Raw genomic sequence first — 26,877 nt, forward strand, 5'->3', positions numbered from 1 at the left:
CAAGCAATAAAGAACAGGATGAATGCAATGGTACCTCACATTTCAATACTAACATTGAATGTAATTGGCCTAAACGCTCCACTTAAAAAATACAGAACTGCAGAATAGATAAGAACTCACCAACCATCTGTTGCCTTCAGGAGACTCACCTAACACATAAGGACTCACATAAACTTAAAGGGGTTGGGAAAGGCATTTCATGCAACTGGACACCAAAAGTGAGCAGGGGTAGCTATTCTTATATCACACAAAACAAACTTTAAAGCAACAGCAGTTAAGAGAGACAAAGAGGGATATTACACAATGGTAAAAGGCCTTGTCCAACAGGAAAATATCACAATCCTAAACATATGTGCACCTAACACTGGAGCTCCCAAATTTATAAAACAATTACTGATAGACCTAAGAAATGAGATAGATAACAAAGTAATAATAGTGGGGGACTTCAATACTCCACTGACAGCACTAGACAGGTCATCAAGACAGAAAGTCAACAAAAAAACCATGGATTTAAACTATTTCCTAGAACAAATGGACTTAACAGGTATATACAGAACAATTCATCCAACGACCACGGAATACACATTCTATTCAACAAGCGAATGGAACTTTCTCTAAGATAGACCATATGATAGGCCATAAAATGAGCCTCAATTAATTTAAGAAAATTGAAATTATATCAAGCACTCTCTCAGACCACAGTGGAATAAAACTGGAAATCAACTCCAAAAGGAACCTTCAAAACCATGTAAATACATCGACATTAAATAACCTGCTCCTGAATGAGCATTGGGTCAAAAACGAGATCAAGATGGAAATTAAAAAATTCTTTGAATGACAATAATGACACAACCTATCAAAACCTCTGGGATACAGCAAAGGCGGTGCTAAGAGGAAAGTTCATAGCCCTAAAAGCCTTCATCAAAAAGTCTGAAAGAACACAAATAGATAACCTAAGGTCACACTTCAAGGAACTAGAGAAATAAGAACAAACCAAATCCAAAACCAGTAGAAGACAGGAAATAGCCAAGATCAGAGCATAACTAAATGAAATTGAGAAAACAACAACAACAGTAAAAAATACAAATGATAAATGAAACAAAAAGCTGGTTCTTTGAAAAGATAAATAAAATGGATAGACCATTAGCCAGATTAACCAAGAAAAGAAGAGAGAAAATCCAAATAACCTCACAAAGAAACGCAACAGGAGATATTACAACTGATGCCACAGAAATACAGAAGATCATTGAAGGCTACTATGAACTCACCTTTACGCACATAAACTACAAAACCCAGAAGCAATGGATAAATTCCTGGAAAATTACAACACTTCCAGCTTAAATCAGGAAGAATTAGATACCCTGAACAGGCAAATAACAAGCAGTGACATTGAAACGATAATTTAAAAGTTACCAACAAAAAAAAGTCCAGGAGCAGACAGAGTCACAGTCGAATTCTACTAGACACTCAAAGAAGAATTGGTACCAATCCTTTTGACACTATTTCACAAGATAAAGAAGGAACTCTTCCTAATTCATTCTAAAGCCAGCATCACCCTAATACCAAAACCAGGAAAGGACATTACCAAATGAGGGGGCTGGGTGCAATGGCTCACGCCTGTAATCCCAGCACTTTGGGAGGCTGAGTGGATCACTTCAGGTCAGGAGTTCAAGATCAGCTTGGCCAACACGGTGAAACCCCATCTCTATTAAAAATAGAAAAATTAGCTGAGCGTGGTGGCATGAACCTGCAATCCCAGCTACTACTCAGAAGGCTGAAGCAGGAGAATCACTTGAACCTGGGAGGCGGAGGTTGCAGTGAACCGAGATTGCACCACTGCACCCCAGCCTGGGCGACAGAGCAAGACTTCATTCTCAAAAAAAAAAGGAGGAAATTCCGACACATGCTATAGCACAGATGAACCTTGAGGACATTATGCTAAGTGAAATAAGCCAGTCAGAAAAGGACAAATACTGTATGATTCCAATTACATGAAGCACAGAGTAGTCAAATTCATAGAGACAGAAAGCAGATTGTTGGTTGCCAAGGGCCAGGGAAGGGGGCAACGGGGAGTTAGTGTTCAGTGAGGACAGAGTTTCAGTTGGGGAAGATGAAAAAGTTCTGAAGATGGATGGTGGTGATGTTTGCACAACAATGTGAATGTACTAATGTTACCAAACTGCACATTTAAAAATGTTAAAATGAGTAATTTTATGTTATGTATCTTTTACCAGGACTTTTTAAAGAAAGAATTTGTAGCCAACACTTAGTTTGAGAAGCACTGACCTTAAGGGTCCCGAGCTAGTTTAGGAGCATAGGCATATTTCTGAGCTGGTTAACATTCTATTTTAATCTGCAGATAGCTTAAAGCCAAGTCGGCCTGGGGTCCCACACACCATTCAAGATAAGAACGCGCTGGACTTGGCAGAAGCTACAGCTGGTGATGGGCCAGCTTGGTTCCGGCTGCCTTCATCACTCAGGCCTCTCTGTAGTCCTGCCTTGTGCCCAGCGTCTGGGGAGTAGGGGAGCAATTCTGCAAGACAGCAGGACAGTGTGTACCGGGCTTTGATTTATCCTGCACTTTGTCCTAAGTGCGTGGATAAGACCTGTTTGGTGGAATACATGGTAATGTGGAAAACAGTGGGAAATGGAGGAGCAGGCTTCTCCCTCATCTCTACCCCAGGCCTTCTGGAGGGGAGGCTCAGGCCCAAAACCAAAATGCCATTCTGTAGCCTGGAACCCAAAATGCAAAGCACCCTGGGACGGGAGGCAGAGAAACGGGACCCAGGAAATACAATAATTAAATCATACAATGAAAGCTTAAATTTCCAAGTTAATTCTTGGGCATAATTTATAAAAGTTAACAGGGCATATTTAATTTAGGAATTGGCTCACGTCTTTCTCCGTACAGCTGAAATCTCATAAATAAAGTATACTGGATCATTGCCCAGTGCGGAAATAAAAGTTATGAATAATGTTTCTATCTCAATCATTGTCAGTGCTTTAATATTCCTAATTACTTTAAAAAGCTAGATATTCAATATAGGAAAACTTTCTTCCTTTTTATCTCCATTTGTGAGATTAGTGCAATTTAATAAGAGTCACTCTGTCATCTTTATTCAGTATAAACTGACATTTCATCCTTTTACTCTTCATTATTATATGGGATGCAGGTTTATGACCAGGCTTGCAGCCACTCCATTTCCCCATAGTGGTCCGTCTAACAGCCCAGAATTATCCGATAGTTGGTGTGTCAGCCCACCAGGCAAATCAGCATCATCTCTCTTCCTTTATGGAGCAGAAAGAAATTAGTCCAGGCCTTAAAAAAATTCAGCTAGGGGGTTATAAGTCAGTAAAAGAATGAGAAGTCCCCACCCGACCCCGGTACTAGATTTATCCCCTTCGCTGCTGTCAAAGTCATAAATCCCTTGGCAGCCACAAAGGGCAGGGCAGGGTAGGGGCAGAGAGCTGGATGATGGATCTTCAAAACCCTCCCTGCCACTTCCAGGAATTTATCCTAAGAAGAAATTGGGACAAGTGGGCAAAGATATACACATAAGAAGAATCACTGCAGCATTTTTACACAGGGCCACAATCCAAAAATCCCTAAAAAGCCCAAAACATGTTTTAAAAAATTCAGCACCAAAATCCATTTAGAGGCAAAATCTGCATGAAACCGATTTGAGGTTGTATATTGCCTTTATGTCACTAGATGTGATCAGTCATATGTCACTTCAGAAATACCACTGTTTCACCCAGGGTGCTGCCCAGACCCCCATGGGGGCATATGTCACACACAACATACTCACCACATGCTTTCTAAACTCTGAAAAATTCTAAATTCTGAAGCCAACAGGCCCCACGGATCTTGGAAAAAGGATGGTGGGCCTATGACAGTGAAGAATCAGAAACAACCTCAATGTCCATCAACAAGGGACTAGTTAAATGCATGTGGTAATCCATAGAATGAAATTCTGTAAGGCCATTACAAATCTAGAGGAGATTCACATTTGTTGACAAGAAAATGAGTGCATGACATAAAGTTAAATTTAAACAGCAAGTTATAGACTAGCTCACATATTTGATCTAAATAATAAAAGTTATATCCAGATCTAGCCCAATGTGCAAATGTATAGAGGAATGGCAGGAAGGATAAGCACCCAAATGCCAGCAGTGGTTATCTCCAGGGTGGAGAGTTAACCTTTTTTGTCTAACTTTTGCTACAGTTTGATTTTTCTTTTTAACATGAACAGGTATAACTTAAGAACCAGAGAGAAAAAAACAAACAAGAATGATGCTTTCAATTAAACAAAACCAAAGCTTCTCTGAAAGGGTGTCACACATATAGACTCCATTCAGTGATCTCCAGAGACCACACTGAAGAGGGACCAAGATACTTGTCTCCACAGATTCGGGCCCACAAAGACCCAAAGGCACTGCAGAGAGCACACTGGCTGATAGACCCCCAAATAGCATGTAGCAAGCAGGCTCAAATTACTTGAGGAAAGCTGGTAACAATTTGCGTCCCATGGCCGACTCCTCTATCTCCACAGCAATATCTCAGGGCCACATCTTTTAAGCAGAGCTCACTTTTCCCTATGAACAACCATGTTTTCTCATGACAGATCAATTTCAACCTTGGGCTATATTAACAGAGGTTGAGCATCCAGAAGGAGGTAGAGTTATAAGTTACAATTGTATAAATAATTAAGAGTTCAGGTTCAGGACATAGGTTTTTGCTTGGGTGATAGTCCCAGACTTACCATCGACTAACTGTGTCTGCTGGAAGTTCTTTAACCTCTCTCTGCTTCAACCTCCTCCTTTGTAAAATGGGGATAAATAACAATTCCCATACTATAAGTTTGTTGTGAAAATTAAACAAGTAGATAAGTAAATAAAGCACCCAGTGCATAGTAACATTCAATATATAGTAGCTATCTCCACTGTCATTTTTCCATACTGGTCACACCAAGCTTGCAGTTGTGTGGCCAGATCTAGGAGTGAGCATTTAAGAGGAATAAAGGCCACGGCCAATGGAGAGAAACCAGATGGGAAAGGTAGTCCAGATGACATCAGGTGAGAAACAAGGGAACTTGGAGAAGAAACACTTGGGGAGGAAAATGATCACTATCTTCTAATACCTGACCCATTGGAGGGTCTCTGGTTTCTTCCGTGCAGCCTCAATGGCTATTATCAACTGCTCTGAGATGACCATTTCTATACACACAGACTGTGGTCTTATCCAATGAGCTCCTTGGAAGAAATTCCAGGGACAAGGAGCATCATGGTCATCCATCACCCTGCCCTGGACTTTATTATGAGCGAGAACCAACCAGTAGAAGCTAAAAGGTAGATTTCCACTGCAGAGAAGGGAAAATGTTCCAACAATGAGAATGGGCTTCCAAAAGAGGTAGTGAGCTCCTTGTCAGTGGAGGTATTCAAGAAGAGGTTGGAAAGCTCTTAGCAGAGCATTTAACGTTCAGTGCTCTGAATGACACTGAAGGTGAGAATCTATGAATTGCTTTAATTCAATGCTGCTGTCCCTCAAAGAGGGCTGGAACCCCTTTTAGAACTTCCCATGGGTTCAATAGCACATGCCTTTGAGTAGATCCAAAAGTCATGGCTCTTCAACCCATGAGGGTGGATTTAATTGAGAGGAAAGAGCTTTTGGGTTGCTTAGCACCAAGTCTGGTGACTGAATGGAAGGAGTTAAATCAGACAGCCTAGTTCTGTGCTGTAAAGTAACAGGTCTGTTTCCCTGCTTGCTTGGTAAATTCACTGTGGGGGCAAGTCATACTCTAAACTGCCTAGTCCTGTTCATCAAATGCCACCTTTGTTCCATCTCTTTCATTAGGCCAGAAACCCTGAAAAGACACAGACCACCTCTAAAAGACCCTCCAGGGCCCTCCCCACGGCCCAGCACAGTCCCGAGCATAGAGTGAGCACTAAACACAGTTGCACTCACCGGTGGTTTCTATATACTCAGGGCCCCGGGGGACCCAGGCTGTATTTCAACCTCCAATAGGCTGCCCTCAGCATTATAATCCAGCAGCAGCAGGCAGACCCATCCCAGCAGGGCTGACCTAATCCAAGTCAGATATTCCTTCCTCAAAGATTCCTTGTAAGCCAAGTTATGCAAAACAAAACACAGATAAGGGCGGGGGAAGCCCAGACATTTTACCCAGTGTGTTTTGCAGCTCCAGTCCACAGAAAGACTGGTTGGACATCTTCCTTTATTTAGCTCACCTGTGCCTCAGTTTACCTTTCATTGCCTGGCCCTGTTTCCCAGTCATGGCTCACTCAAAGCAGTAGGACAAGTGGAAGGAGGAGGCCACTGTGGCACTGGAGGTCCTAACACATTAGGGGGTTTCTTGGATACCTCAAACAGATCATGGACTCCCTGAGCCAAGATAATCACCTAGGCTCAAAACAAAGCCACATATTGGCTTTGGCCAGAATGTTCTCATGCACTGCATAGACAGAGAGGCTCCAGTCAAGGCCTTTGGGAAACCAAACAAAAAAACATAACTAGATGTTTCCACCGCAGCAGAGAGAGTGGAAAAGGACAACAGCACTACACTGGGCCAACATGGACCCAACATTCTCCTAAGCTTTCATGACTATAGCAGTCAGGTATGGGATGGGGAACATGGAGGTGGCTCCCCAAGATGGGCGAATAATTGGGCTTAGATTCCTAGTGGAGCCGCTTGGCTGTGTTATCCACTCAGGTCACCACAAAGAGACTCTACTCCAACTCAAAGCAGGAGGAAATTTGGGCTTCAACCTTAGTCAAGTCCTCTTTGAAAATCAAACAAGACCATGATATTAACCAACCCTTGACTGCATAATGTGCCAAGTCATCCAAAAATATTTGGGGGCAATAAACCAGAGGGGAAGGAGGATTCATCTTCATCTGGGTTCTTGGCAGAGAATTCCCTGAACAGCTGCCAGGTATGCCTTACCCTCTTGGTGGCCAGCCCCACAGTAGAGACAATGCACCATGCCACTGTGGGTCACTGGGCCAGCCTGGAGAGCATCCACCTCACCCCAGGCTCAGTAGGAAGGCTTCCCTGGAGAAGGTGAACCATCCACCCACAAAAATGTAGGAACACAAGGACCTGCCCCCACGAGTGCCCTGTTCTAATTTTGGGGACACAGAGACATCCCAAATGTCCACCAGTCTCACAAATCAGTTCCCCTGAGCCTCTGTGGGCACCCACAAAACTGAGCTTTTGGACCAGTGAACCTGGGGACCAGGGCTAGACAACGGCGACCTCCTCAGTTGTGTACTCCTGGGCGCTGTGTCAATTTCACATCAACCATCAAAGACCATATCTAGAGGTGTTCCATCAAAAGTCAGAGTTGTCCAGATGATCCCACAATTCCGTACACATACAACACACAATGCCCCCACAGGCCCCCATAAATCACCATCCCTCAAGTGCCACCATGTTTTAACTGCAGGTATACCTCCTCCCTGATGTTCACACAGGCTCAGGCAGCCCATCCCAAGTCGCCCCAGCACAACACAAAAAGGTGACATGCATACACCACAACCCACCCCCCTACCAAGTCAAGCCAGGGGGCCTCCTGACCCCCAAACCCCAGACTCACCGCTAGAGCAGTCGGGCCCTCCCCAGCCAGGCTCACAGTGGCAGGTGTCCGGGGAAACGCAGCGGCCGTGCACACACTCCTCTGTACACAGGGCTGAGGGGACATGGGGAGAGAGAGGAAGAACCAGAACAAACAGTGAAAACCAACCATCTGGTCAAGGAGCATAATCCATTTTGTCACAACTCCCTGGTGCACAGGGATGCTCAGAACGCATGACTGGCTTGGGGGGAAAATCAAGCTACACCTGACCTGAGTTATTTAATTAACTCCAGAATGGATCCTACAAGAGTACATTTCATCCCAGCCTCATTTCTTAAAATGAAACCCAAGCTGGAGAAGCGGTAACTTCGTTGGCTCTTCGAGAACATTTCCTGCAACGTTTAACAACAGACACCGCCACAAACCTCAGCTCCTAAATCCACACCCCTGCTCTCTTTCCCCATCTGCTTAGGAAATGATCTGTCCCTTGTATCTTCTGCTTTCCCCAGTATCCTTCTGAAAAGGCCCCAAAATGTATCAGCCTGCCTGAAAAGAGGGTCCTGTCTCACTTTTCCCCCCACCTTTCTGCCCTCCTCCCCAAATGTCCCTATTTTGGGGCTCTCAAATGTCAGCAAATCTGCAAAGTACACACATGCAGAGGAAAAAAGCAACAGCTAATTATAAGAAAGTAATTAAGAGAGACATCCACGATGATGATAATTATAATTAGAAAGTGCCTGGCAATTTCTTATCACGCAGTTGAATGCTGCAGCCTCCTGAGGTGGGAGGTTGCAGCGGCAGGCAGTTTCCCTCAACCACTCTGGTGCCGAGGCTTATTGGCAACAGTTTGAGGGAGGGAAATTATTTTTCTCTTCCTTTCACAGAATCCACATTTCCTCAAGGTCATCTTTTGCTCCTGAAAGATCTGCCCCACCATCTAAGCCATCAGTGAGGGATTACAGAAAGCCCCCATGTGCCACCTCCACCAAGTCTGAAAGCTCAGGGAATCAGCAGTTACCATCAACCCTGTCAATTCCTTAGACCGGATCTAGATGGTTTTTTGTTTTGTTTTGTTTTCCCCGAAAGCAAGAGGCTTCTCTCTGCCCAGTACTGGCCTGGGCTAGGGGAGCAGGTGGTCCCCTTTGATGGCCCCCCACCCACTGCCTGGCCTAAATGCCCACTGGGAAGATGCTGTTGGGTTAAACAACAAGGCTCATTTTATGGCTGGTGTGGTCCTCTGGCCCCTCCTAAGCACAGAAACTGACCCCGAAGCTGCTGCCTTAGCTTTGCCCAGGCCCCAGGCAAGGTAGACCCCAGAAGAGCCATTTCACATGCCCCGCTGGTCAGTGGTCTGGAGTCAGCCTGTCCACTGCAAGCCTGGGATGTGGTGTGTCTGGAGATCCCTAGCACCTGGGTCCTTCTGATTGCTACAAGTAGCCTTCGGGGAGGGTGGTGGTACTTCCCCAGTGCTGGAGCCCCGCTCACTTGCAGCCCTGAGAAGCGGCTAACCCAGTGCTGGAGAACCCAGTGGGCCTTGACCCCGGAGAACAGCTCCACTTAGAACCACAATGTGCTGCTCATGTGGCAGCTAGCAAGACTGTCAGTCTTGCTGCCTGGGCTCCCCCTGTTCTCACTGGACTTTCCAAACAAGCTCAAATGGGTCAATGCCCCCAGGACACACCAGTGTCCATCCTCTGGCTCCCCATGGGATGCCAGCCCCTCAGCCCAGCCAGCTCCCAGCCCTGGCCTCAGCTGCTCCCTCTCCCTCATCCCCACCCCCACCCCCACAGGCTGAGGTCCCTGCATGCTCCACAGCTGGGCTCATCCTTGTTACAGCTTGTCACATTAGCTCACTAACACTGCCAACTGTTTTCTGACTGCAGAGAGCAGGACCTTGATCCCTGGGGTCTCTGCTGAGGGCGGTGAAATCAAGCAGTGACTTGCGAACCTGCCGAGTGTCAGGGCTCAAAGAAACTTCAGAGAAAATCATGTCCTGGCCCTTTGGTTTATACCTGGAGAAGCTGAGGCCTGAGCGTTCATGGCCCCTTGGGCAGTGTGTGGCCTTTCAGCCAGGGAGGAAGGAGCTTGGGGTGGCTTCTGGAGCTACAGGCCTCTGAAGGTGGAGAGAGCCCAAGGCTGTGGGGACTTCACATTTTGCCCAGGCTGGACATCTTCCCCCGCCACGTGGCTCAGGGGCTGGTGGTGGGGCCGTTCCAGAGGGAACAGCACAGGGGTGCTGTGACAGGCCCACGGGAGGGTCAGAGGTGACTAGAGACAGAGGGTGGAGGAGCTGCTTCAACATGCTCAGCACCACACAGGTTAGGGATAGGGTAGAGGGCAGGTAATTTGAGAAGGAAGACCACCCAATGACTTGCCTGCCCCCTGCTCCCGATCCTAGAGACCCAGCCCATCCGCCTACCTCCTGTGCCTTCTCCAAGCTGGGAGGCAACAGCCTTCTGGTGCTCTGAGCAAGCTCCACACTGCACTGCCTTTTCCCTTGGTCCCTTCCCAAAGCCCCAGAGACCAGCAGGACAGTCTGCAGAGCACCGCCCCCCACACTGCAGACACAGACCTCAGCTCAGTCCTGTATCCAGCCCTTGGACCCCGGTAAGGACTCTGCTAAGGCAGTAGCTTCGGGGTCAGCTTCTGTGCTACACGTGTAGGACGGTCATCCCACAGTCCCTTAGCTTGACCCCAGGGATGCAGGTGCATCTCCCTCCTTTCCTCATCGTCCTGGTATTTTGCCCGCACCATTTGCTTGTCAAAACCTCAATCCATTCATATTTCATAGGTGTTGTTTAGACAGTGTTGTTTGAAGCATGAAACATTGATAGCAAATACCCGAGACTCAGACTGCCATATTCGGCAATTGGGCCACCCCATGTTTGGACACCTGGTGGGGAGGGGCTGGGGGTGCTGCGGGGAGAGTCTCCTAGGGAGGATGGAGCTGGCCATCCCTGGCGCTAAGGCGGCCGACTCCTATGCCAGCAGCTGGCAGCCCGTCTCCAGAGGCCTGGGGTTACTCAGCTGCTGCTCCTAGAGCGTGTGGGTGCCCTAAGCTCTTTCAGACCACAGATCCCCATGCCAGTGACTGCCTGGGAGGGGCTGGGTTAGGGTGCTGCCACCCTGGCCTCCTTCTTGGAAACTTACAACTCTAAACAGGGTGTTTTGTCAAGTCCCTCTTCACACTGCTGCAAATCCATCTGCTGTCATGGACAGAGCAGCTGGATGGGCTCTGACAGCACCAGCCGTGTGATGGGGCCAGCCACTCGCCCTCTCCTGGCCACACCAAGAAATATGAACTGCACTCTCACCACCCTGCCTCAGTCCTGCTTCTGACCTCCCAGCGTGCTAGAAGCCTTCTCAGCAAGCAGCAGGACACACAGGGGTTGAGAGCAGACTGCATCCAGAATGCCGGGTCTGGCCCAGGGATGTGCCTTAGCAGCTCTAGGCCTTGGATGAGTTATCTCCATCTCTGTGTCAGCCCCATCTGTTCAGTGGGGGACGGTGGCAGGATGGGCCTCACAGGCTGTGTGAGGACTGAATGAGTTGATGGAGTGCCCAGAGCAGGGCCTGGGGTATAGAAAATGCTGTATGAACCTTGCTGTTGTTACTAGAGTCTCCTCGGCCCTGGGAACAGGCTCCTGGTGAGGTTCGAGCCTCTTGCATCCTCCACTCACTCCCACCCTTCACGGAGGTCCTGGACACGTGACAGGTGGTCTATAGGGAACTGCAGACAGATCCTTGGTTGGGGACAGTGCTGCTGGAGGGCAGCGCCATCTCCAGCCCTGGCAGGCAAGGCCAGGGTGGTAGACAATGTGATGATCTAAGTTTAAATTCCACATCTGCCAACTACAATTACAGTTATAGGACCATAAACAATTAACCTTCCATGCTTCAGCTTTTCCATCTATAAAATGGACACAATAGTAGTGCCTACTTTATGGGGTGCTGCAAAGATTAAATGAAATAAAACATGTAAAGTTCTTAGACCAGTGCCTGGCATGTAGGTACATAGTAAGTACTCAATAAGCATGACATGCTATTGCCATTTCTCTCTCTCTCTCTCACACACACACACACAGCTGTGGGATGTCTAACACAGCTGACAGCTGCTGCCATTTGTTGCCACTCCCTATGCACTACCATTTTCTGAGCACCTACTATGTGCCAGGCCTTAGGGCTTTCACACATACTCCCTCAGCCTCTGGCATAGGCCATCCCAGTACACGTTGAGGGAGGTAGCTATGTCAGCACTGTCTCTCCTTTGAGGATCTCCAGCTCCTGGGGGACAGAGGCTGCTTCCCACTCATCCTTTTTAAGCCCTCATGCTTTCTGGTACACAGTAGGTGCTCAATGCTTGTCAGTCCCACACTCACCTGCCCCAGGAAAGAATACCACAGCTCATGTGACAAAGGCATGCTTGTTTTCCCCAAGCTCAGCCTCAGAGCTCAGTCACAGAGAAGTCACCAAATCTGTGGACCTGTCCCTTGGCTCAGGCTGTTTCTGGCCCTGTGGGACCAGGGTGATCAGGGGTGTTGAGGATGGTGGTGTGGGGCTGCAGAACAAATCCAGCCTTAGGTGTCAGGCAGCCCTGATTTGTGTCTACAAGTATCTCCCTGTGATATCAATAACTCACCATCTTCTCTGGGCCCTGCAACTTCACTGGGAAATCAAGATTAAACCAGATGAGGTTTTAAGTTCCATGCAGCTAAGAATCCCCTCGATCTGTCCTCCTACCCACCCCCTCCAGGACACACCTGGATTGCTGCCATTGCTCTGGTTCCCCTTCCTGGCCCCCAAGCCCCGGCCCCTTTCTATCACAGGGACCCCTGCTTTCTTTGCTCTATTCCTTTGGAAACGGCGCTGGACAAGGAGCCAACTCTCTGGGTTCAGGCTCTTGTCCATAAAAAAAGGATGCCCTTAAGGACCCTTCCATGGCTGACATTCCTCGATGCTTCTCTTCTGACCTAGGACCGCACTGACTCCAGCGCACCACCTTAGAAAGCTGGAAGCTTGAAACATTTCCATTGAGCTCCCTAGCCCTGGGTCACCTGGCCACCAAAGCCAGGCACAGCCTCCATCATCCAGCCCCACCAAGAAGCCGGGAAGGGTGAGGTTCCTCCAGCCACCCTGTTTGCACATGATGGAGGATGAAAGATTTTTCCACAAGAACCCCCCATCCACAGGAGGGATAACCAGCCTTTCTCTGGATCTCCACGGCACTCAGTGAAGGGTGGTTGCCCATTTGGTGGGATGTAGCACACTTGACCTCCTGCCATTTCTCCTTTCAGTGTTAGTCCAGACCAGGAGTGGTCTGGACCAAAAGAACCCCACACCACCATCCTCAAGACCCCTGGCCACCCTGGTCCCATAGGGCCAGAAACAGCCTGAGCCAAGAGTCAGGTCCAGAGATTTGGTGCCTCTCTGTAACTGAGCTCTGAGTCTGAGCTCGGGGAGAAGAAGCATGCCTTTCTTGTGAGCTTTGTGAGGGTAAACCCAGGGTCTGAAACATCCCTGTTATCTCCCCATGGGCCATGCATTACAGATACTCCACATGTGGCTATTGGTGACTCCTCCCAGTGCCCATGCCTTGCAAGTGATGTTGACAAGCCAGGGAGGAGGATCAGGAGGCAGAGGGTGAGATGGGATCGGGGACAGGAGGCTGTTCAGCCTGGAGAAGGAAGTACTAGGTGGGGGCAGGTCATGGTCAGCTGACCAGGCTGAAAGCCCAATAGAGATGTGGGAGCCATTCTGTCCCGGACAGAATAGGGACCCAAGGGAGCAAGTGACAAGGGAGCAGATATCAGCCTAACCCAAGGCAAGACTTTCTAACACCTGAATGGGTTCAGCAGTTCACAGGGCTGTTGTACAGGTAGGGAGCAGGCCACCACGATCACGCAAAGGATAGAGAACTGACGGGCACGCGTGGCAGGGCGGAGGCGGGCTCACTCTGCCAATCGTTGGGGATCCAGCTGGCTGCGTATTTTTGTAAACGAAGTTCTGTTGGAACACAGCCACGCCCAGTCGTTTACATACTATCTACGGCTGCTTTTGCACTACAAGGACAGGGTTGAGTGGGTTGCCACCGAGACTGACATTTCACAAAGTCTAAAATGTTTACTATCTGGTGCTTCCTGGGGGAGGTGGCCCCCTGTGGTAGAGGGCTCCTGGTCTGGTGGGAGACAGGACTATGGGACATGGAAGGTCTCTTCTTCCCCTTTCTCCCCTATCATTTACTTACTCCCTGGATGACCAGATGACAAAACAAGGCCAAAAAAGGCGCTTAGAAAATACGAAATGATGCCAGTCCTACTTTCTAAAGTGGCACTATGAGTCTACCCAAAGGAGCAAGGGCTGTCAAGCTGGGAAGCAGAACCTTGCAGCAGTCACGCATGCTGACTCAGCACTTTATTCCACCCCTCTTTCCTACTGGGAGCTGGGGACAGGGAATCTGGAAGACTTAGCGAACACTCATATTGCAATCGATGGTCTTATTCAGATAGACACTAGGGACAGTGCGGTGAGTGCAAAAGAGGAAAAGAGGCCAAACAAGAAGTCCTTTCTTGGCCTGGCACTTACCAGGTATTGAGTACACACAGCCCCACTGAGTCCTGGAGGTGGGGGTTAGTACCACTCCATTTATGGTTGGGAAACTGAACCACAGGAAAGGCTAAGCAACTTGTGCAAATTCACATAGCCAGCAATTCAGTGCGCTAGATCAGTATTTCTTAACCTTTTATCCATCACAGGCTTTTTAGACTTTTTTTTCCCTAATTACCCCCTCCCATGAAATTCTAGTAACACAGATACACTGGATATCTGTGCCTTGTATATAATCAGCTTCGGAACTCATTTTTGCCCCTGGCAAATGCACATGCTAGAGATTCTCCATTTGTCCTGTTCACAACATTCTCCTTCTCCTCCACCTTTCTCTGTGCCCAGAGAAGCTGACCTGCATGGATGGCATTAACGGGCTTCCTGGCCTCTGGCTTCTGGATGGTTTTCAGTCAATGGGAAATAGCAGCAGGAGATGGGAGGGCGGGCAGGAGGTGAGACTGGGCCATGGGTGGCAATGGTGGTGGTCCTTCTTCCCTCCAGCTAAAGGTTCCAGTGACTGCTTCCAGCCCAGGGGTGGTTGTGGCTCTCCTTGATTTCTAGCCCTGAATGCTGCACCATTTCTTACTGGTTTTCCTTAGCCCTTCGCCTGCTTTTATAAATCATTTTATTATTAAACTTTCCTCACTCATCCTCCTTAACACGCCATCTGGGCCCGGGCGCAGTGGCTCACGCCTGTAATCCCAGCACTTTGGGAGGCTGAGGTGGGCAGATCACGAGGTCAGAAGTTCAAGACCAGCCCGACCAACATGGTGAAACCCCGTCTGTACTAAAAATACAAAAATTAGCCAGACATGATGGTGTATGCCTGTAATCCCAGCTATTCGGGAGGCTGAGGCAGGAGAATCGCTGGAACACGGGAGGCGGAGGTTTCAGTGAGCTGAGATTACACCACTGTACTCCAGCCTGGGTGACAGAGCGAGACTCTGTCTCAAAAAAATACAAAAAAAAAATGCCATCTGTTTCTTGGTTGAGACTCTAACCGGTCCAGGAGCCAAGCCGAGGTTTGCACCCACACGTGTGATGCCAAAATCCTGCTCGCACAGGGTAAGATGAGTAAGTTCCAGCAGCAGATCTGTCACTGACTTGCTGTGAGAACTTAGCTCATCCCCCTCCCTCCTTGGGGTCTGTTTGTCTGTCTGTGAAATGAAAGGGTTGGATGACAGGATCTAAATGTTCCCTCCAGCTCTGGGAGTAAAAGCCTCCATGATAGCAACTGCCAACTTCTTTGCCTGACTGATTCAAGCTAAGTTTGAGAGGAATTTGTTCCACAAATGCAGGCATAGAGCTTGGCCCGGGAACAAACGTGTTCAGAGGTACAGATGGAAGGCCAGGGCATCAGTCCTGGGGCAGCAGGTGAGCTTGCATAAAGCAGGCCGGGACCCAGGACGGCGATCTTGGCACCAAGCAAAGGTGTGTGTGCGTCAGACTTGGGGTCTCCTCTGCAAGCAAGCTGCTCAGATAACACTGGCCCTTCCCTAACCAAAGGTGGCCCCATCTGCTGTCCCCAGCTCATGGAAGCCCTCTGAATCAATTCTCCCTTCTATTGGGCCTCCACCCGAGATGACCCACAAGTCCCTGAGGTGTCTGTGGTCATGTATTTTGCCTGGAAATTTGCAAATGGTCTTACTAGTTAATGGAACTATAAAAATTACTTACATGAAAGGGTCAGGATAAATAAAGACAACTTCCACGCCCCCTGGCCAACTAGCCTGACATTCAGTGAAGATCCAAGAAGGCTGGGAGATCAGGGAAAGGGTGGTAGCCTCCCAGAATCCTCCAGCATATCGCCTCCAGAGCCACCCCCGAACCCAGTCTCCCCAGTGCTCCAAGGCACATTGATCAGTCTGCCATTAGCATTCTTGGCAAGAGGCCTCGGATCAGGCTGTCATTGGATTCAGCTTGGAAATAAAATGACCTACATCTACGTGGACCCAAGTGCCAATTCTGAGGTGACATGCTTAGCATGAGTGATTCTGCCATGCCCAAGGTCACATGGCATGTGTGTACGTATTAGTGTGCATCTGTGTCTGTAGTGGGGCTCAGGGAGTCACCAAGGGGAATTCTAGAACACTTCATCAGATGTGTACCACTCGTTCTTTACAGTTCCCAGCCCTCAGTCCCCTCCATAGCCAGGAAGAATAAAAATGACTGGTCCTTTCCTCAGCCCATCTACAGTTGGCTTTTAATTGCTGTGGCCACATCGGGCTCCCACATGTGAAGAGACAATTATTGTTTTAACAAGCAGCACTTCCCCAGCAAGGCTGATAATGTAGAAGGACATTAAGGGCCAAACACTCTCCTGGGTTGCGGGACTGGGGCCTGCAGGGTGTGACCCCCACCCAACCTGGCCAAGAGCCACTCCCCATCCCTCCCATCCCTCCCACCCCTCCCCGCCCTTTTTTTTTTTTTTTTTTTCTTTGATATAGAGTCTTGCTCTGGCGTGATCTCGGCTCACTGCAACCTCTGCCTCCCAGGTTCAAATGATTCTCCTTCCTCAGCCTCCCGCGTAGCTGGGATTACAGGCGCGCGCCACGAAGCCCGGCTAATCTTTTTGTATTTTTAGTAGAGACGGGGTTTCACCATGTTGGCCAGGCTGGTCTTGAACTCCTGACCTCAAGTGATCCACCCACCTCAGCCTCCCAAGGTGCCGGGATTATAGGTGTGAGCCACCGCCCAGCCTGCCACTCTTCTTTAATTTGATGGTGCCCTTGCTGATTTGTATTACAAGGCAGCATAGCATTAAAAGCCAAGGTCCCTGCTCTGCCACTCATTAGCTGCATGTCCTTGAGCAACCTCTCTGGTCCTCAGTTTCCCCTTCTGTAGAATGGCTGTTGACTTGGTTATTGCACAGAGTAAATGAATGAACTCACGTAAAGCACCAAGTACCAGGGGTTAGTTATAACTGTTGCTTTCTTTTTAAAATGTTGCTGTTATTAATATTCCTCTTCGCAGGACTGGGCTGCGGAGCTGGGGTACCATGGCCCTGAGCATGCTCAGGCTCATTTCCAGCTCAGAGGATGATAGAATGGCCTGAGTTAGGCAGGGAGGGGGTGGGGAGGAAGGAGCCCTGGTAAAACTAGAGGGGCTGGGACTGGGAGTGGGGAAGGAGACACAGTCCAGAGTCAACTCACTGGTGAATGATCATCTACCAGGGCAGCACTGGACACAGCCCTTTCCATGTCTGGTCCTCAGAGAAGAGGAGCATGGAATGAAAGGAGGCCCCAGTCCCACCTTCAGGCCCTTTGTCTCATGAAGCCCCAATGGTTGTGCTTTGAAGGGGAAATGTGTGCTTGCACCCCAAGGTCCCCCTGCCCCCGCGCAACCTCTGCCCATTCATGCAGTACCATGTACATGTGCATTCACTCTACCAGTGTTTACCGGGCACCTCCTGTGCGCTGGGCTCTGTGGGCAGGGGTTAGAGAGAGGAGTCCAAAATACAGAGAGGGCCAGGCCTTGCCCTGCCTCCTGGTCTTCTGGGCGGTGAATCCTCCCCCTACCAGCTCCTGACCCTTTCCCTAAAGAGCAGGGGCCTGGAGTGCCGCAGGGAGAATTCTCTCTCTCCGGCACCCCATAGAGAGCTGTCCAAAGAGGGACAAGGGCCGCACTCCAATTCCCACAGGCCAGGATGTAAGGTCAGAGAACAGACCGGGAGCCAGGCTGTCTGGACTCAGGCTTGGATTCCGCTACTTCCCGGTTGTAAGCCGTGGGTTACTCAGGCAAGTTATTTAACCTCCCTCAGTTTTTTTCACCTGTGAAATATGGACAATGGTCCCTTACCTCATAAATTCATTGCAAGACTAAATCACTAACACTTGTAAACTGCTGAGAACAATGCCTGGCACATGGGAACCTCACTAATTTTTTCAAAGTCATTCATTCCTCTGAGTAGTCAGTCACTCCAAAAGCATTTATTAAGCACCTACTATGTGCCAGATGCTGTGCTGGGAATACCATAAGCAAATAAGTCACAGTTCCTTCTTTCGTGGTACCAACAACCTGATGACAGGAAAGGGAGATGGCACCTGAATGAGTGAGTGAGCCACTGGGTGGGTGAGTGGGTGAGTGAGCAAGTGTGTGGGTGGGTGGGTGGGTGAGTGAGTGGGTAGGTAGGTGAGCGAGCGTGCGAGCCAGTGAGTGAGTGGGTGAACAGTCGGGTGAGTGAGCCAGTGAGTGAGTGGGTAGGTGAGTGGACGGGCACGTGGGTGGGTGAGTGAGCGGGTGAGCAAGCGGGTGAGTGAGCCAGTGAGTGGGTAAGCCAGCGAGCAAGGGCACTGGAACATTACTGGTGCTGAAATCATAGCCAGTTCAGAGTGCAGGATGGGCCCTGAGAGAGCAGACACTTCTTCCACATGTCGGGGACGGGGAAGACGTAGAGAGCTTCACAGAGAAAGTGACACCTGTCTGTGTGACTCCTTCAGCCTCCTTCATCAGGCCCTCACTTCTCCAGCCTGCCGCTCCCTGACTGCTGCCCTGTCATCTTTGGCACTGGAACTTCAGGTTGTGAATGAGCCCCTGCCCTCCCCACACTGGGCCTTCAAACAGCCTGGAACTCCATCTACAACCTGCATCTCCAGCTCTCCCACCACTTACTTGCGTACATTTCACATAAACTTGGATGCCACTTCCTCCAGGAAGCTTCCCCTGACTGCACTGCCCACCCCCTCCCCACAGGCTGGATGAGGTCCCCTCACTGCTCCCACAGTATCTGGTTTGCCCCATAGGCCACAGCACTGACTTCTCTCTACTACTTGTCTGTCCTCCATACCTCCAAAAAGGCAAGGAATGGGCTATGTCCCAGTACCTAGCATGATGCCCAGCACATGGCAGGTGTTCAATAAATATTAATACATGCTGAACAACTGAGTATCTGAATCTGCAGAGGCTCCCTCTCCTCTCATCAGGGTTCTAATTGTACTAACTTGAGCCATGCCCATCTGGCTGAAGGTGAATACATAATTAAGCTATAAGACCAGGGCAATGCTGAGCCCCAGATCCCTAGATAGCAAAATGCTCTTTAGAAAAATTCCAGTGACTCTCCATCAAAGCCTAGGCTCTGGCCTCCCCAGTCTGAAGCCCTGGGGGCCCTCTGTCATCAAATGCCAGTGTCGGATAACAAACTCTCCTGAGGACCTCCCTTGCAACGCTACTAATCACCCCAGGGTATTAGCCTGCCTCACCTCAACATGGCTTAACTGTTAATAATTGTTTATCCATTAAAATTGTCAACTTGTCAGAACATTCCTATAGGGTTTCCACATAAAGCAATCACATCCAGTCACTGGGCCTGATAAAAGCTCCAGCATTGCAGTCAATTCCCTTAATCGATGCTTCAGGCCCCAGATCTGCTCGTGGCCAGCTCCTGGTACCCCAGCCTTCCTTGCTTTGCAAAGGATTTTCTCGGCCGAGCTGTTTGAACCACCAATACTGTATCCCTGCAAGGAGCAACAGCTTCTCAACTTGTTAATGATGTTGGAGCATACGGCCTGAGTCAGCAACCCCCCGCACACCACCCAAGAAAATCTTTTTCTGGGTCTTTTTTTCCCCATTTGACAGATGCCAGGCTTTCTCCAGAAAGACACATTCCAACTGATTGATTTTTTTTTCTTTGGGAAATTGATCCTTACCACCTACGAGGAAAGCAAAACATGAGGCTTGTCAAGCATTTTTTTAATGCTCTGATTTAAAAACTCATCCCCTGCTTCTGCCTTGCAACTTGCCTTCCCCAAAGGAGCTGCCTCTTCTAAAGGAGACATATGACAGAGTCCCGAAGGAGACGGCACTTGGAGGATGGACAGAAGGACGGATGGTGCCTACCGCCTGCCCTCCATCGGGGAGGCTCCAGGCAGAGGGAAGTAGTTAGGCACATGGGATTCAGGTTGGACAGACCTGGGTCTGAGTCCCAGTTCTATTGAGCCAGCTATGTGACCCTGAGTCAATTAAAATTACCTAACATCACAAAGCCTTGTGTTCTCCATCTATAAAGTTGGACTAATTGCATTACCCAAATAGATGATAGTGAGGGAGAAATAAGATAACACCTGTGAAGTGTCTGGCAGAGTGGGCTCCCAGCAAGGGCCCCAGAAATCCCAACTCTTCCTGTCATCATTGGCTTTGGAGAAGGCAGCACACTTGTGAGACTCAAGCATGCTGAACTCAGGGACTTCAGCAGACTCAAAATCAAGTGTCTAGGGACAGAAGAGGCCAAGTAATAACACAGTCCCTGCTTCCACCACCCCATCCAGTGCTTGCAGACCCTCTCCCTCATCTCATGCCAAACCTCTATCGAGATGCTTCTGCTAACAGCAAACACAGACATTCTGTTCCTGCCTAACTCCATTGCATTCGTGTCCTCAAGTGAAAATGGCTGTTTCCAACTCCTGGGCCTTTGTACATGCTGTTCTCCCCATCCCCCATCCCACCCCTCTTCCCACCTCCTCACCTGGCTAACTCATCTCTCAGGTGTCATTTTAAATGTTCTCTACTTTAGGAAGCTGTCCCTGGCTACCCTCGATAGGTTAGATGTTCCTGACTCGTGCTCCCCTAACATCTCCTTTACCCCATCATAAGGTCACATGTCACTGTTTTTGTTTGATTGTCTTCAACACTGGCTCAGGAGCCTCTGAAAAGGGGATGCTGTTTCTCTTACCATCATCTCCTCAGCACCCAGCTCGGTAGCGGCACACAGCAGAAGCTTAATAATCATTTGCTGAATGTGTCGATGAGCGAATCAATGAAGCCCCTTTTAATTATAAGCAGCTCTGATTACTACAAGCTCTTCGCTTCACTGAGCTGAAATCTGCCTCCTTGAACTTTCACATATTGGCAGCAAGTCTGCCCTTTCCTGCTCCCCAGACACATTTCATTTTGATTCCATGTGACAAGACTTCAGGGGATTTTTCTCTGTTAGGACCTGATAGAAGTTAGAGATAGAGTGACAGGAACCCACGGCTTCTAAGCAGGGTGTGGCAGGGACAGTACCCACCTGTGAAGAAGTGTTCTCCCTTCAAAGTTAGCCTTTTGTCCTGGGGACTGCAACAAGGCTGCTGCCACCATCCTACTCCACGAAGCCCACCTTGTTTAGGAAAGCTGTCACTGCCGCATCCCCAGCAGCGAGCAGCCCGTGGTCCCACTGGTTTTAAATCTTATTCCAGTGAGAAGCTAAATCAGGAGCTACTTAGCACCACTGATTTAGCACTTTAATAAACCTAACACAAAGCGAATGTGAGAGGCCACTGTCAGTCACCCCTCCCATCCTGCCCCTACCTTCCCTCCCAGCACCTTTGCCCAGCCTGTAGGCCCTTAACTTCCCTTGCAATCTCAGGGAGTTTGGGCTTTTATGAATTGGTCCTTATCAAAACCACACCGTTTTCATGATGTCGGCTGTATTTGTTTCTCACTGGGTTGTGTTTATGAATTCCCTGCCTCCCCAGGAACTTGCACTTCTTCTTTGAAAAGACTCTTTAACACCACTGGCCTGAGAGTCTAGAGTCCTCTGCCAGTCCATGCCCCAGCTCTGTGGCTAACTCGTCATGTGGACGGGTCACACTCTTGGCCAGAACAGTGCAGGAGGGGGCAGGAGGAGACAAAAGTCCTTTTGCAGCCTCACATTCTTTGAGCTGGGGATGTTCAGTTCTCCCCTAACCAGAGCTTCGAGAAGTTGATTTCCATACCCCCCAGTCCAAACTACCCCCAGGGTCAAGCCCAAAGAGTTGCATGTCCAATAACTCTATTTGAACATTTAATGCTTTCCCCTTGTTTTTAAATAACTTTATTTTTAAAATCACCTATCACACTGTTTCTAAGCCAGGATTCAAACCCAGGACTGTGCAGCCCCAAAGCCCGTACTCCCCCCAACTCTCACACGCGGCCTCTCTAGCAAACCCAAGCCTGTGGGGCAGCTGGATACAGAAGCGATGCTGGCCCACAGGCTGGGTGAGCAGGGAAGGCTTCCTAGCAGAGGAGGAAACCCCCAAGTGCAGTGGCATGAAGCACCTCATTGGGCAGATTGAGGTTGTGGAAACAGAACCCTGATCAGCTCTCTCCTCTGAACTCCAGTGGTCAAATTAGGGTCACCAAGGCAAAGGACATGCCATCCTCTTAGCCCGTGAGACTTAGGGTAAGGGGAGCAGACATTCCAGCCTGTCCCTCGCTGGCTTACCCTGCAGGATGCCCCTGTCCATCACCCCCTTCCCACTCTCTATCCCTCATCCAGCCCTGCAGCTATACAGAGAAACAGCTTTGCCTACCCTGGGGGCCCCTGACTTCCCTTGCAGTCCCAGGGAGTTCGTGCTTTTATGAATTAGTTGAGGTGAGGATGGGCAGGCGCTCTGTTCTCTCCTTAGCATTTCACCCAGGGGTCTGACTCTGTGTCTTTGGGAAGAAGCACCACCTCAATATATCTGAACTTGAGAGAATGGACAAATGTGTAAGGTCATTTACTGCAGGACTGTTTACAATAGCAAAAGCCTAGAAATAACCTAGCTTTCCATACTCAAGGGAAAGGATAAATCATGGTACAGCCACACAATGGAATAGTATGCAGCCACAAAAAGGAATCAGAAAGCTCTTTGGGTACTGAAAAAGTGTACAACACTAGAGCTAAAGTGAAAAAAAGTACAGAGCCGAATTTAGAATATGTTACAATCTGTGTAAGAATGTTGAAGTATAGGCGAAGAATATATGCGTATATTTCCTTATCTATGCATAAAATATCTCCAGAAAGATGCCCCAAAACTAGTACCATGGATTTCCTCCAGGAAGGGGGTCTGGAAGAAAGTTTATACTGCACCCTCTTTATAACTGTTAAAATTTGAGCCAGGAGAATATGTTACCTATGCAGAAAATAAATACCATTGAAACTACAAAAAATAAGGCACATTTTCCTGAAGGCCTCTGCTAACACAGAAAAGCATTCTCTGGGAGAAGAAACACACTAGCATCCATAAACTTATTAGTCTCAAATGAGCATAACTGTTACTAAGGCAGAGCCCTGACGGAAGGGGAGTCGGGATTGATCAGGAAGGTTTGTTCCGATCAAGGGGCCAAACCTTGGCCACTTCCTGAAGGTCAGTTCTGCTGCTGAGTTGAAGCCTGAGGCGTCACCTCCCCAGCAATGACCTGGCCTCTGTCACACCTTGCTTAGCCCAGCTCAGGACAACAGCAGGTCCCTTGAGGCTGGCAGAACAGGGGCGGTGGCAGCTGCAGCAAGGTCCCAGCAGCTGCTGGTCTCAGCACAACACGGCGAGCCCCCATAAAGCATAATTGCATAGAGCCCCAAGATGATGTCTACTCCTGTAGCACACTCAGAGCAGTATCGATTTCTTCAAATAAGATCCCTGTTTTCCCTTACTCCAACTTTCATCAACCTAATCTTGCAAGATGCCTTCTCCCTTCCTTTTCCCGTTTTTCCCCTTCTCTTCCACTACTCTTGTTTCCTCTTTCACTTTCCCTTTCTCCCCTTTCTTCTTAATTCACAGCCCTGCTCTAAGCACCTCCCCTGGGCCAGGGCCAGGGCCAGGCACAGAAGCCACAAAGCTGGCCCCCTCCTCCCTCCCTTCCTCCTTTTCTCCTCTCCTCTCTTCCTCCCTCCCTTCCTCCTTTTCTCCTCTCCTCTCTTCCTCCCTCCCTTCCTTTCTTCCTGTCAGTGATGATTCTTCATCCAAGTCTACTCACTCTGGCCCTTTGGGGGGTTGGAGCAAAGGGAGGGAGAAAGAGATGGGGGCAGAGGCTGCAGGATGTGCCAGCTGGCCCTGTCATCTCAAGTAGAGCCCCCCAGGGGAGACGAGAGTCAGAAGGATGCAGGGAAGGGAGCTGATGGGCCCCCCGACTGGCCCAGCATCAGCTCTTGAGAAGCCACTGCGGCCCAGTAGAGAGCAAGGTGCCAACACCGCAAGCATCTTTGGGTCCCCGGACCCCTTCATCTCTCCACCCACAGTGGAGCAAATTCCCTTGTGGAATGGCAGGCTATCCTCCCTACTGCTGCCCATCCACATTCCCACCTTTCTTCCAGGTGCAGCCCACACCCCAGCTCTCAACACATCCTGCCCTGTACCACAGCTGGTCATGCAGCTGCCACCCTCCTTTGTATCACAGTTCTGGTGACATCTGGCTCCTAACTAGTCTCAAATTCCTTAAAGGGGGAAACCAGGCCTTCTTTATTTGTGCCTCACTCTCTTCCCCCAACCTTGACCTATCACCTAGCACAGTTACATGGGGAAGACATTTGGCAGGTATTTGCAGAAAGGAAGAAGAAAAGGGATGGAGGGAAGGAAGGAAGAAAAGGGAGGGAGGGACAGAGAGGGAGAGGAAGGAAGGGAGGGAGGGAGGGAGGAAGTAAAGAAAGACAAAACAGATTTCTACCTGTGAATTTTCAGAGCATATAATAGTTGCTATTCATCTGGTGCTTTTTAATTTCTAAAGCAAACTTATGTTTATCATTTAATTTGCTTTCCCAACTCCTCTAAGAAGTAGGCAAGACAGCTGTGTTATTGTCTCCACTTTAGAGATGAGAACAGTGAGGTTCAAAGACATGAAGGACTTGACCAAGGTCATCCATGCCAGATCTGGTCCAGAGCCCAGAGCTCCTGGCTCTATGCCCCTGGCACTTGGCATAGCCTCTCTTATTACCTGTAGCATTCTCTGGGCCTGACTCCTAGAGCAGCTGGCATGATTAATTGCCTCCTGGCATGTGGGGGACTCATCTAGTGGCCTGGGCTATCAGCCACTGAAGGGCAGAGACCCCTGTCTGCCATTCCTCCCAGTCCACAGGCACAGCCCAGAGCCTGGCATTGCATAGTGGCTGGTGGACCTTTACTGGTCACTAAGAACCTTAACCCCCGCCAGGGCCCTGCAATAGGGAACAATGGTGGGATGGGGGCCGGGGAGCCTGGACTTCATACCCTGCCCGAGATGAGCAAGCCCACAGTGCTGCTGGCTTTTCTGGTGCCTGAGAACACACATGTCTAGAAACTAGAAAGCCTGAGAGGCGGGACACTTATTTTTTTCCTGGGGGCAGAACAGTAGAGGAAAGGTGACAAGGAATTCAGCCCTTAAACACATAACTAATGTTGCTTCTTCCACCCCTGCCCCAGAGCACCTACAGAGGGCACGAACGCCACACACTCAACAAAACATTTTACCAAAGCAACAAAAACAATATCAGGCCCACAGTGGCAGCGTGTAGGTTGCCATGGAGTCTGACAAATCCTCCGATGCCAGCAGTCAGGGCTGCAACCCGCGTGCTTCCACGGCTCTCTACACACCACATGCAAACACACCCCAAGGCCAATGCGCCACATTCTTCCAGGGCCAGAACTAGGGCCTCCCAGATGGCAAGATCACCCAACCCGGAGTTGGGAGATCTGGCGGTGCGACCCAGGTGAACTTCACTTCTCAGAGCTCCAATTTTCTCATCTGGAAAGTGAGAGTGATGAAGCTTTCCTGTGCCACAGACAGCATGACATATATGTGTGCAAGTGCTTTGCAGAGAATACAGAGTATGGTAGGAGAGTCGAGTGGCTAGACTGTGGACTCTAGAGCTGGGGTTCCTGTGTTCAAATTCCAACTCCAGCACTTATAGCTAGGCAACCAGCTAGTTACTAGGGCAACTCACTCACTGCTGGATAAGACGTTTCCCCACGTGTGTGTGAGAACAAGCAGCTGACAGGCACCATGGGAAAAGGCGACTCTGGCCTTGGCAAAGAGAGGAGAAAGGGTGGAAGATAACCCGAGGGCACGGCTCAGGCACCAGGGCAACCTTCTACCTGCCCAACACTTCACATTTCACAAAGCCCCCTCTTTCCCCGATCTCACTTGCTTTTCTGCTCCCGTCCCCACTTGCAGTCCCAGAGTCAGGATGATTTGTCAGACATGAACAGATGAGAATCCTAAGCAGCTCAGAGGATGAAGGTGAGTTGCCCAAGGTCACACAAAGGCAGTGTCACAGCCAGAAGCCACTACAGCAAAGCCCGCTTTGGCCAGGCACTGTGCAAGGCACAGGGGTACCAGAATGTGCCACGGTCTTAGCTCTGGGAAAGTCACATCTAGAGAGGGAGTCAGGACTCGAAGCATCATCCCAAAGCGTGAGTCCTATTCCCACAAGGCAAGGGTGTGAGCCCCAAGGGAGTAAACGCAAAGTGCAACAGCCACCAGGACACAGCCTGATGGCCTGGCAGTCCCAGGGCCAAGCATTGGTATCTGCAGCCACAATGGTGCCTGCACATCCCTGAGCCCCTGCTCCAGGCTCCTGCCTGCTTTGGCTCCGGTCCAGCTGGTGATGTTGCAGCCACAGGTTCTTACTCTAGTTGGAGCCCCCAGGGGATCTGGCTGTGCCCACTTCTTCCATTCCATCCCTGCCACCTCCTCCTCCAGCCCTCTGGCCACCAGCATCTTCTAGTTGCTTAGGAGCACAAAACTCTTTTCCATCTCAAGGTCTTCACCCATTCAATTTCCCCTCCCAGGAGTTCCCTCCCCATCCCCAGGCTTTACACTTCTGAATCCTTCAGGTCTCAGCTCCATAACCCTTCCCTGATCCCCCCAGCTTCCCATCTGAAGAAGGTCTCCCTAGTGTATTAGCTCTGAGCACCCCATGTTCTTTTCCTCCATGCCATCCATTGAAAATGTCCTCAATGTATTTGGGGATGGCTGTTAACAGCCTCTCTCACT

At 49.4% G+C, this 26,877-nt stretch overlaps 1 protein-coding gene across 2 annotated transcripts in view; it reads right to left on the bottom strand.

The window, feature by feature from the left end:
* The window catches only part of MEGF11 (multiple EGF like domains 11), a 284,797-nt gene that overhangs the window by 189,186 nt on the left and 68,734 nt on the right, over nucleotides 1–26,877 (bottom strand). For both annotated transcript variants that reach the window (XM_063652702.1, XM_063652703.1), the window contains one exon: nucleotides 7,615–7,707. In XM_063652702.1, the coding sequence (XP_063508772.1) occupies nucleotides 7,615–7,707 (93 nt within the window). The remainder of the gene's footprint in view (nucleotides 1–7,614; nucleotides 7,708–26,877) is intronic.

Source organism: Pongo pygmaeus, chromosome 16 (genome assembly GCF_028885625.2).
Source record: "Pongo pygmaeus isolate AG05252 chromosome 16, NHGRI_mPonPyg2-v2.0_pri, whole genome shotgun sequence".
In the NCBI taxonomy this organism is placed as follows: domain Eukaryota; kingdom Metazoa; phylum Chordata; class Mammalia; order Primates; family Hominidae; genus Pongo; species Pongo pygmaeus.